The 12,084-nt window shown below is 55.5% G+C and overlaps 1 protein-coding gene across 3 annotated transcripts in view; it reads left to right on the forward strand.

Annotated features, from left to right (window-relative positions):
- Positions 1–12,084, forward strand: part of SH3PXD2A (SH3 and PX domains 2A) — a 234,468-nt gene that overhangs the window by 144,929 nt on the left and 77,455 nt on the right. For all 3 annotated transcript variants that reach the window (XM_061198315.1, XM_061198218.1, XM_061198261.1), the window contains exon 6: positions 8,600–8,628. In XM_061198315.1, coding sequence (XP_061054298.1) covers positions 8,600–8,628 — 29 coding nt within the window. The remainder of the gene's footprint in view (positions 1–8,599; positions 8,629–12,084) is intronic.

Raw genomic sequence — 12,084 nt, forward strand, 5'->3', positions numbered from 1 at the left:
CACACTTTCCCACAGAGGCTGAGGTAGGAACAAGCATAGCTGGGCCTTGGACAGGCTCCTGGGCCTCCGTGGGAAGCAGGAAGCCATTGGCCCAAGCTCCCAACTTTCCAACCCCAGCTCAAAATTAGGCCAGGGCTGGGGAGTGTCGGGCCCACAGCCAAGAAGCAAGCCGGAGGTCTACTCAGCAGTAGGACCCTGGTGTCTGTCATACACACACACACACACACACACACACACACACACACACAAACACACACACACACACAGAGATGAGACACACCTCTGCAGACAGGGCCACTGTAGCTTGGGGAGCAAAGCAGTCTTCTGTCTCCTGAAACAAGTCCCTATCCTGCACCCTGAACAGGGAAAACCAGAACCAGATGGGAACCTGATTCTCAGTCACAGAGCTGGTGTTGCCACTTTCCAGGGGAAAATCTTTAGTCACGAATATCGCCACTGGGTTTCTCCTTCTAAAATCTGAGCCATTTTCCTTTGCTTGCAGTCCAGCCCCAGCTGCATGTCCTGCCCCCCCAGGCATACAGCCTCCTGGAGGCATCACACACACACACACACACACACACACACACACACACACACCATCCCGCATTCGTTCCTGCCCCTGCACCTTTGCTCACATCATCCCTTCCATCCCAACTCTCCTTCCTGCCTCTGCTCTTTCTAAATATCCATCTTTCAAGGGTAGGTCTGCTGCCCCCCCCTTTCCAGGCAGCCCTCTCCAACCGCCCCAGACCACTCTGACCACCCCTTCTGGGGAATGCCTCTACAGCATATCCTTTTGACCAGGCTTTGGGGCACCTGATCACAAGGTGACTTGTATGGTTTCTTCTCCTGGGTGTTTGTCTTGTGTCTCCAACTAGACAGTGTGCTGTGTGAGAGCAGAACTGTGTTTCCCACCACTTCTGCCCAGACACAAGGCTGGTTCTATAGCAGAGCCTCAGTTAAGACACAGATGGATGCATGGATGCATGGATGGACGGACAGACAAATGCACTTGGAGAGAGACAGGGAAGGCCTCCAAACCTGGAACACCCTCCTTGCCCTTCTCTACGGGGATTTCATGGTGGAACCCCATCACAGCACTTTGTCACTCCCTCTTCCACGGTTCCCCACCTTCCCTCTCCTCCATGGACTGCTTGTCAGTCACATCTGGGTGGGATGCCTTGGAGCACACAGGTGGGAACCCAGGCCTGAGCTGGCACCCTGCGCAAGAGAGCCAGGGATTTATGAAGCCATGCTGGTGGGGGGCCAGTCAACACTCCCCCCACTCTGGCCGCCGTCCACGCTCCAAACCTAGCCCCTCTTGGGAACCCAGGCTGTTGGCCAGGGAGCCTCTCCACGTGCCCGATGCCATTCTAAGAGCTTCGCGCGTTATCCCAGGTAAACCCCACAACAACGGCAAAGGTAGGAACTAATTTTATCCCTTTGACAAATGAAGGTACAGAGAGGTTAAGAAACTTGCCTCTGTCACAAAGTGGTAAGTGGCTGAAGCAGGCTCGACCCCGCTCTTAACCCTCTGCCGGAGGCCTGGACACGGTGGAGCCGTCCCCGGGCTGGAGACACGCTCAGGACCTTTGCCATAGTGGTGAGTCCAGTCATGGTGAGGAGACAGACAGACAGACGGAGCTTTGTCCTTTTGCTGTGGACGGAGCAGCAGCAGAGACCCTCTGGGATGTTCAGGAGACCAGCACGAGGCCTGGGAGGTTTCTGGGTCTGTGATCACCCTGGCTTGGGCCTCTCTGGGACACAGCTTGGGGGGTGTGCGGGAGGCGGGAGGAAACTCTTTCCTCCCCAGGAATTCAGCTTTTTCGCCCCGGGGCAGGAATTTCGGCCTCTCTGGACTGTCCACATGGTCACAATGGGGCCCATTCTCAGAACCCTGGAGAAAACAGCCCCTGCGGAGAAAGGACGGATTCTTGTTGGACACAAGGGCCCTCAGTGCCACAATTTAGATCAGGGCACAAATGGGGGCAAAGAACAGATTCATGCCCCCTCTGTCTGTCTTCCCTAGAGGTTGCTGCCCCTTGAGACCATTCCGTGCAAAGGCTCTCAAAAACCAGAACAAAAACCCAGCTAGGGGCTAAGGGGGGTGAAAAACTGCTCCAGATTCTCCCACCCTCAGCCCACCTGAAGCCTCTGCCCTCAGAGCCTCCCTGCTCGGCTTCTGGAGCGACATGCTGTCTCACTGTTTTGGTTTCACAGAGAGTGAACAGCCCGTGAGGACACTCAGAGGGCCCCCCTTATAGGGATGGGGAAACTGAGGGCTCGAGAATTTGTTGGTGTTTCTAAACCTTTTGCTGCCATGGTGAGAAATTTCACATCACAACCCAATACAGACAGACAGGTAGATAGACATCAGAAACCCAAGTTTCGCAAAACAGTATTTAAACTTAACTATGGGTGACTCGATCATTTTGTTCCTTCTACCTGTTAAAAATGCTTGTTGGAACCCACCAAGTTGATTTCAGAACTCACTAATGGGTCACAACCTGGCATTCAGAAAGCACTAGTTTGAAGTGACTTGCGCAGGTCCACCAGCCGTTGAGGGGCAGAGCCAGGCCCAGAACCCTGGTGGCTCTGTTGACATTTCAGGCTCAGCGTTGTCACAGCTTCTCTCCTGCCCTGCCCCCCTAGCTGTCCATCTCACCTCTTAACAAAAAACCTTTCTCCAGCCAGGCTCTGACCCCATCACTCCCTAATTCTGAAAACTTCCAGATTTCACAGCAGGACATCAAAGCCCCACCCTTCCCCCCTCCCCTCCCCCAGCCTGGCCTTTCCCTGCCTGTTCCTCTGCTCACCAACGCTCCCCAGTAGTTCAACTCCTCCTCTTTGGAGCTACTTGTTCCTGCTTCTAGAACTTTCCCCTCTCTACCCTCTCCATGGACCCAAACCCCTCTGATCCTTCAAGACTCAGCTCAAGGCTTCCTCCTCTAGGAAGCCACCTTGCATGTCCTGCAGCCCTGGGATCTCTCTTTTCTCTGCACCTGGAGTGTAACCTCTCCTGTGACTCTCAGCATAGATTATCTTAGAATCTTACCTTTCTCACTGTGCTATATAGTTTCATTCCCCTAATTTAACCCCAAACTTGCAGGCCTTCTGCATGTCACATATTTCTCCCATGCCTGCACAGGCCCTCATGAGGCAGCCTCCAGCAAGAGCTAGAAAGTGCTTATTGGTTAATAACAGCAGTCAAAACCATCACTACATCACTATGTGAAGGGCTCCACATCACTCTCTTGGCCAAGGTTGCATACCATCGCCCCCAGCCCCCATATTTTAGGTACCGCCCATGTCCCCAAGACCACTTGGCTCTCAAGGTCACCCACAGCCATCTGGCAACCCGCGGTTCCCAGCGGCCGCAGCCCTGCAGACAGGCATCCTGGGCCAAGCAGCCAATGTCAGCCAGCAGACAGGAGGGTGAGAACATCAAGCTGGCAGTGCGTGCCTGTCCTCTTCTGCCAGGACACTCACTGATGGGAATGACAGTGGGGGGGGGGGGGAGGAGAGGGACGGCAGGCAGCCGAGGGCATGGCCCTGTAGCACTCAGAATTACACCTGGTGGGCACTCAGCCTCCTTCCACAGAGCAGCCCGGCCAGACTGGGCTTCCTTTCCTGGTCTCTCCTCTACCTCAGGGGGTCTTCCTGGCTTTCCTCTCACTCCGGGAACCGTGACCGGCAGGATGGCCACCTCCTTTCCCCAGTGAGAGCCTGCTTCTCCGGCCTGTGTGTCCTCTCCTTGCACCGCATTGCCTGGTGGACCTCGGCGTGGGGAGCCCTCTGGGTCAGGATGTCAGTGGAGCTTCACAAGCCTGGGCAAGCCACTTAAGCCCTCAGGACCTCAGTCTCCTCATCCATAAAATGGGTTAACACCACCTCTGCCTACTTCAGAGCACTGAAGGGCAAATGTCTGTTCAAGAAAGGGCAGAGGGAGGGGAAACGTGTAAAAACAGGTGGTCCAGACACAGGAACTGTTAAATGCCTTTCCTGCCCCCTCCCTCCAGCCTCTCCCTCTTTTCTGTCTCCAGCACCAGCCCCTTCGCTGGAATGTCCGGGGAAGGAGCACAGCATGTCTCACCAAGAGAAAAGAAAGGGAAAAAAATAAAAAAGAAAAGAAAAGGGAAGCTGACCCTTCTGGGTGCCATTAGCATGAACATCTCTTGGTTCGGGGCTCTGAGCATTTGCCGCTCCTTGGAGGTTAAATGAATCCCAATAAATGAGTCCAGAGCTTGCCAGTTCCTGTGGGTCAGTGTCACCCTGAAAACATGATTGTTTCCAGATGAGCCCTGTTCTAACATTGTGTGTACAAACAGGCTTTCCCTGGGTGGACGGCACTAGACAGAGACCAATGCTGGTTTGGTGTCTGAAAGCCCAAAACTCTGCATAGGGGGGCTGGACTCACGCCTGTGTGGCACTCTGCTGCCAGCATCATGGTGGGGTCCTTAAGAAGAAGCCCCTTCCTTTGGTTTTAGGGGGTTCTACAGGGTCCGAGTTCAAACGGGCCTTTGGCATTTGGGTAACAACAGAGATGGGGTCTGGTCCAGGTGTGAAAGAATAATCATTTCTATAGCATTTTCTGTGCTGGGCACTCTGAACCCCTTTATGAGTGCTGTATGTTTCATCTTCCCCAAATCCTAATGGGTTGGTAGAGTTATTATCCTCTTTCTACAGACAGAGAAATAGAGGCTCGAGAGGTAAAGGAAGTAGCTCAAGATGACCACCCAGCTAGCAAGTAGCAGAGAGTTGAACTGGAGGCTGTCTGCTTCCAGCACCTGTCCTCACCCCGCAGACAGCATCGTCCTAAGAGGAAGGGCCAAGAGATGAACTGTTTATATCACGTGGGGGAGGGGGAGGCCTCAGGAGTCCCTGTTTAAGTGGGGGAAGGGTGTGATGCTGGGTTGGAGGAACCCCGTCCCTTTCCCCCAGCCAGGCCTGACCTGTGGACCATCTGGTGACCAACTATCCTGGTTTGTCTGCGACCTTGCCAATTTGAGCCCTGAACGTCCCATGTCCCAGTTTGCCCAGGATGGTTGGTCACTGTGGTCTTGGTCACCCCCGGACCAGTTGCAGAGAAGGCTGAGTGGCCTGATGGAGCTGTGTCAGGACAGCCTGGGAGGCCTTTCCAATTACATTAGCTTCTGGTAGCGCTAGAGGGAGACGCTAGCCCTTGCTTCCCTTTCTCCTTCCTGTGACTCCCTGGGAGATAGTGATTCAGCAGCAAGTCGGAAGCAGGCTACACTGTGACCTACCAGGAGTGGAATCACCAGCAGTATAGGGGCTGTCAGCACCACCTCCAGGCAAGAACTGAGCAAGGAGGGGAGGTGGGAAGGGGGTCTTGAATGGTTCAGGAACTGGACTCTGACAGAGGGCCTGCTATCCTGCCCAGGCCAGGACTGATTGCAGGGCAGCGGGAGGTGGGCATGCCAGAAGGGAGAGCCCTGCCTTTTTCCCCATCACCATGCCCTGGTATGTGAGGGATGGGGGGAGTCCCAGCCACTGGATACCTAAGCTGCTTCTCATATTCAGCGGCTAAAAATACGCAATGGCTTTGCTAAAAGGTGCCCAACGGAAACCTACAAGAGGTTTCCTATTAGGGCCGCACCTGCTCGGGCTGGAGGCCAGATGCCATGTGAAGGATTCCTATGCCTGCCATTCCGACCATCCAGTCCCAGCCTGGCACCCCCCCCTGCCAGGGCCTCAGCCTCCACTCCATTAACCCATGTGCTTCTCAGGCCCCCAGGGCCTTGCGTTGCCCTCCCTCCCCTGCACCCACTGGTGGCAGCATTTGGGGTTTGGTCTTGAACCCCAGAGCAAGGCCCGGGTCCTCGGCCACCCAATCGCAGCCTCACCTACTCACTGTGTGACCTTGAACCGGTTGTCTAGCTTCTCTAAGCTTCGCTGTCCTCACCTGCAAAACAAGGAGACCACAGGATCCAGAAGTCCTTGGTGGGAAGGGCTCGCGCTCTGGTTGAAGAAGAGGCCGGCCAGGGGATTTGTCTGGAAGCTCAAGCTCACTGTGCTTACTGAGCGTAAATGTTTCTTAGGGGTGGCTGGGGTCCTGCTGGAGATTATGGTACAGTGACTGCAGTGCCCCTTGGTACAACTCCTGCCTACCTGTCAGGGTTGTAGTGACTGGGCAGAGACTCTGCTGGGCCCCAGGTTCTCAGCCAACACTGGCCCAGCCTCGGAACCCCCAGCGGGTAGATGCAGACACTGTGTTAGGTCAGGTCGCGATGGGGCCCCACGTGTGAATTTGTAACTGGCTCCCCAGGTGATCCTGTTGAATGACCAGGTTGAGGGTCGCTGACGGGGCCTGGCACAGAGCGGGCCCTCGGCCCCTGTGAACTATGTCCCTCTCCTACTCCTGAGCCTCAGTGGGCTTCCCTGTCACACGGTAATGACCTGCCCGTCTCCCCTCTGGGGCTGTTGACAAGCTCAAAGAGAATCCTGGGCAGCTGCAGCTGCACAAACAGGGAGAGGATGGCCATCAATGCGAGGAAGCCACCCCCCGTCTGACTGCTGGCAGCCAGGGGTTGGGCAGTGAGGCTTTGTGGTCCCCGGCCCAGAGGCTTCTCCTGCAAGACCAGAAGGAAAATGGTGGGGCAGGGGAGGGCAGTTCCCCCTTGCCCTCCACTCTCTGCCCTTCCCCAGGCCCCACTCTGCAAAAAAGCCTGAGAAACAAATTCTCTCCTTGGGAGATGCAAGTCTGCTAGGCAGGACGTAGCCTCCATATAATGTTCTCCTCCTCCTCACTGGGAATTCTCCCCACAGTAGAGCTTCAACCGGCTCAGCCAGGCACTCCGGACGGTCTCTCCCCGTCTCCCTTCTGCCACAGGGAGGTGACCCTGGCTCAGGCTTTCCTGGACTGCCAGGTCGAGGTTGGGGGCAAATGGGAACTCTCCCACCTGCCTTTTGGAGGCAACAGATTCAACAGGTTCCCCTTTCCCCCCATCCTTGTTACAGTATCATTTGGGCAGGTGGGCTTATAAACCACAGCCCTTGCCCAGCTTGGATGACCTTGGGCAGTGGCTGAACCTCTGTTTCCTCATCCGTAAAACGGGGATGATAGGACCTCCATAGTGTGGATGTGAGGATTGAAAGAGGCTTGCAATACCAAGGAGGTTCTCAAACAGGAGGGCTGGTAAGGGGAAGGTACCAGAAATGCACGTTCCGGGCCTCAGCCCCAGCATTCCGACTCACTGGTTTCTGAGTCCAAACTTTGGGAAACATAGAAGCCTCAGAGAGGGGGATCCCCTCATCCTTGGCTGTGGAGGCAGATCACCTTGGAGCTTAACAAATGCCCCCAAAGCCCAGGCCACCCCCCAGATTCATAGGATCGGAATCTCGGTGAGTGTCCATGAGGGTGACTCCCTTCCCTGTGAACCTGCTGTCCTTTCCTCCAAGAGACCCCCTCTTTCCAGCCAGCAGACCTAGCTGGCCGGTTGGCATATTTTCTTTGATCCCAGGGGAAACGGAAGGCATTTCCTCTAGTCTCCACATTGATCACCAGCCAGCCCCACCTGAGCACTTAACAGACCTCCAGCGTCGTAGAGGCTCCCCTGAGGATTGGTGGATGAAGGGGTGCTGGGAGGGGCCAAAGGCAGGAGCAAGGGCAGGAGGGCAGGATTTGGGAAGTAGCCTGCTGCTGAGTCTGGCTTAAATCGTTGCTGCAGGGCAGGGAAGGCTCCAGGCTGGGGCAGCTCAGGGCAGGTAAAGCTGTCAAGTGCCTCAGGTCACCAAACAGTTATTGTCAGTGACAGGATCTGAATCCAGCGCTCACTTACTCAGAAGCTCAACCATTGTTCCTGGCCATGCAGTATGCTCTGTCTCACCCCTACTGAATCCCAGGTTCCCAGCCTGAGCTTTTCTGGTCAACATTCAACCTACAGCCCCTATTTATCCATCACTTATGCCAGGCCAAGGGATGCAGTGGGAGGGAACAAGCCACAGTGTGACCTCAGGGAGCCTTGGGTCTAGGATGGGGGCAGACTTTAATCAAAGGGTCACACAAATCAGTAGTTACGCAGAGGCCAGCAGGGAAGACAGGTTGAGGAGGTGACATTTCAGTCGTGACTTTAAAGGCTGAGTGGGCAAGAGCAGGCAACGTTAAGAACTGGGAGGGGAAGCGCTGCAGGGGAGGGGAGCGGGCTCCCAGCGCGGGGCAGGGCCTGGGTTCTAGCGACCACCCCCGGGGCCTCAGTTTCCCTATTAACGAAGTGGGTGGGAACGTGCCTCACCCTCCCCCATCGGAGGACGGACGGGGGAAGGTGCCTGGCAAAGGGCACGAGCGGCCCACCGAGCCCGTCCAGTTGGGCCGGGGCGGGGCGGGGCAGGGGTGCTCGCTGCGGGCGGCGGGGAGGGGCGTGGAGGGGCAGGCGGACCGCGCCTGGAGGCCGGGCTGGCTGGGACCCGCGGGCAGGCGCGGCGCGCAGTGCGTGCGGCTGCGGAGCGCGCGGCTCGCCGGCAGCCGGGATCACATGAGCATCCGGCCCGTGGGTGCCCGGCAGCCGCAGCCCTGCAGCCCAGCGGCCGCGCGCCTCCGCACGACCCTAACCATGTCTGTCTGTTGTTGCTTCTTTTTCAGGGACTATGGCAGTTCCAAGAGGAAATCAGGTAAGGGAACCTCCGGGCGTTCTTCCTTCCAACCTCCCCTCCCGCTTCGTGCACGCGCCGCTCCGACCCTGCGGAGGACTTTCTGGGGGCTTGTCCTCGCCCGCCTGCCCTGTGGTCCTGTGTTGCCCCCCTCCTCAGTTCACGCCCCCTAAGACCTCTGGTACTCGCGCCTCCTCCTCCCACCGCGTCCCTCGGGCTCTCCCGGTGGGGATGGGAGCGGGTGCAGGGGAGTGTGGGGATGCCTTGAGAAGGGCCCAAGCCCCCGCGACGTGTGCAGCCGGATCCTCCTGTGTCTGCGGGGCCAACTTCTGCGCACCGCTGTGGTTTCTCCCTCGGTCCTTCCCGCGGTGCGGCAGCGATGGAAGGGTTAATAGAGATGAGATGCTGGGTTTTCGCCGTGGGAAGGTGAGATCCAGGACCGAAAAGGGGCGGGTGGGGGAAGGGAGGGGAATTGTGCTGGAGAGACTGGGTTTTTAACGGCTGCAGCGCAGACCTTCCCCTCCTTCCCCAACTCTGCGCGCGTTCTCCACGCTGCCGGGTTGGAGGCTCTGCGTGGTGGTCCTCAGAGACACCCGATGGTAGGGCACCGACCCACCCTGGCATTGGCCCGGCAGGTGCCGGGCTCACTCCGAGTTTGCGAAGGGGGTGGAGACAGGGAGCGTCGGGGCAGGTCCTTGGACGCTGGACGCTGTGTGCTGGGCGCAGTCGGCTGGGGTCTGAGAAGGATTCTCTCCGGGTGGGGGAGGAGGGACTAGGCAAATGCCAGCACGTGGGCGGGGGTGCAGTTAATTGGGAGAGGGTGGTCCCTTGTACTTAGGGCTGTGTGCACTGGGAGTTGGGGCGGGCAAGGGAATGCAGCGATCTGTGTGGGCTTGTGTGTTGTCCGTATTTATGGGGGTGGTGAGCTATGGGGGTGCGCAACCATCTGGGGCTCTGGCCTTGGGGATGTGGGAAGTGCGTATGAACACGTGGCTTACATTAATGGCTCACGTTGTAGGGAGATACTTGTGTCCAGGTGCTTTGAACTGTGGATCAGAAGAGGTATGTGTGCCTGTGTGTGATGGATGGGCTGTGAATTTGGATAGTTGTGATTGCATGGTGCGTTTCTGAGTGTGGGTTCGTATGTTTTGTGTGTATAAGTGCTTGCTTATATATTCACTGGGATGAGGAAAGATGTGTCCTGGTTTACATATGGGGGGGGTATGTGTGTACGTGGGGTTGTGTGTGTTCATGTGGGGCTTCATAGTTGTGTGCTCTTGAGGGTATGTTTACTTGTTTGGGTGTGTGTGCCAGTGTGTTGGGATGTATCCAGTTGTGGGTTGGCGTGTGTTTGTGTCTAGCTGTGGGATGAGACTGCGTGTGCACACATGCCTGTCACCTGGGGAGGGGTGCTTCAGGTATGCCCACCCCTGGTGCAGAACAGCATTACCTCCATGAACAGGGGGGTGAGGCTGCCTCATGAACTTGAGGAATTGCAGCATCTCCTCAGCTGTCACTTGCAGCCAGAGCCATAGGTGGGGGAACCTGGAAGGAGAGGCAAACATGGGATTGCGTTCTGTCACACCCCTCTCCCCAAGAAACTTGCCCTGGGCCTCAGAGATGTAGTGGCTGGTTGAGCCTGGGCTCAGATTCTTTTTTTTATAAATTTATTTATTTTTGGCTGCGTTGGGTCTTCGCTGCTGCGCGCAGGCTTTCTCTAGTTGCAGTGAGGGAGGCTACTCTTCGTTGCGGTGCACAGGCTTCTCATTGCAGTGGCTTCTCTTGTTGCGGAGCACGGGCTCTAGGCGCGCCAGCCTCAGTAGTTGTGGCGCACAGTCTCAGTAGTTGTGGCTCACGGGCTCTAGAGCACAGGCTCAGTAGTTGTGGCGCATGGGCTTAGTTGCTCCGCGGCACGTGGGATCTTCCCGGACCAGGGCTCGAACCCATGTCCCCTGCATTGGCAGGCAGATTCTTAACCACTGTACCACCAGGGAAGCCCTGGGCTCAGATTCTGGCTCTGTGTGACCTCAGGCAATTTTCATAACCTCTCTGCCTCGGTTTTCTCTTCCTAAAAAAACACAGATAATGATAGTCTCTACCTCACATGTAGAAGATTCAATAAGTTAATGTGGAAAAGTCCCTAGGACCCAATAACTGCTGTAGAAGTGTCAGTTTATTATCATCAGCGTTACTTTCTGAAGCCCTGGGACCCTGGGTGAGTCACTTCTCTACTCTAGGCCTCAGTTTCCAACTGTAAAGTCAAGGGCTGGGCCTCATAACCTCCCAGCTGCCCCACCCTCAAATCTCTAAGGCTCAGGTTCTGTGCTGCTTCCTAAGCAAGACAGGGCCCCACCCAGGGAAAGCTTCCCTGGTTTCTCTGACTTCCACTCTCCAGCCAGGAAAGGGATGGATGGAAAAATTTAATTTACGCTGGTGTGCTTATGATAATGGCCACTTAGTGTCATGGTTAAAAGTGCCAGCTCTGGAGCCAGACTGCAGGAGTTCAGAGTCTGGCTTTTCAGACCTTGGGCAGACTTCCAACCCTCTCTGTGCCTGTCCTCTCTTCTGTAAATTGGGGATAATATTCTTACCCATCTGGTAAGGTTAATTTTATGTGTCAACTTGGCTGTGCCCAGATATTTTGTCAAGCATCTTTCTGGATATTTCTGTGAAGGCGTTTTTTTTTGAATGAGATTAACTTTTAAATCAGTGGACTTTGAGTAAAGCAGATTACCCTCCCTAATGTGGGTTGGCCTCATCCAATCAGTTGAAGACCTTAAGAGAAAGACTGACCTCCCCCAAGCAAGAAGGAATTCTGCCAGCACCTTTGGACTTGAACTGCAACTCTTCCTTGCGTCTCCAGCCTGTCAGCCTACACCGTCAGATTGTGGGCTCACCAAGCCCCCACAATCACGTGAGCCAGTTCCTCTCTCTCTCTCTCTCCCCCCTCCCTCTCTCTCTCGCTCTCGCTCTCTCTCTCTCTCTCTCTCTCAATATTGTGTTCTGTTTCTCTGGAGAACCCTGACTAATACACACCTCATATGGTTATAATGAAATTACATAAACTTCTGTATGTAAGTGTGCTTAGACCACTGCCTACAGCCTGGACAGTTCTCCCAAAGTGCTAGCTACTGTTATTATTTAGTGAGCATCTACTATGTGCTGGCAACTTTACATATATTTCTTCATTTGCTGCCCAGAGCCATGTTGCATGGTGGCTGGTGGGATTCGCATTTCACAAATGAGAAGCTGTGTCTCCGAGGGTGGCTGCCCGGAGTCTGTGGCAAAGTGAGCATTTGAGTTCATGTTTTGGGCTTCACTCTGCTCTGTGATGAAGCGCCTGAAGCTTCCCAAGGTCGCTCCAGTCAGGGATGCTTGCATGGAGAACATGAATGCTTGTTCCCTGGTCATTTCTTGTCACATTTTAGTCCCCGAAGCCCCAGCTCATCCTTGGAGGATCTCTTGGAGGGATCTCCT

This window comes from Eubalaena glacialis, chromosome 1 (genome assembly GCF_028564815.1).
Source record: "Eubalaena glacialis isolate mEubGla1 chromosome 1, mEubGla1.1.hap2.+ XY, whole genome shotgun sequence".
Taxonomy (NCBI): domain Eukaryota; kingdom Metazoa; phylum Chordata; class Mammalia; order Artiodactyla; family Balaenidae; genus Eubalaena; species Eubalaena glacialis.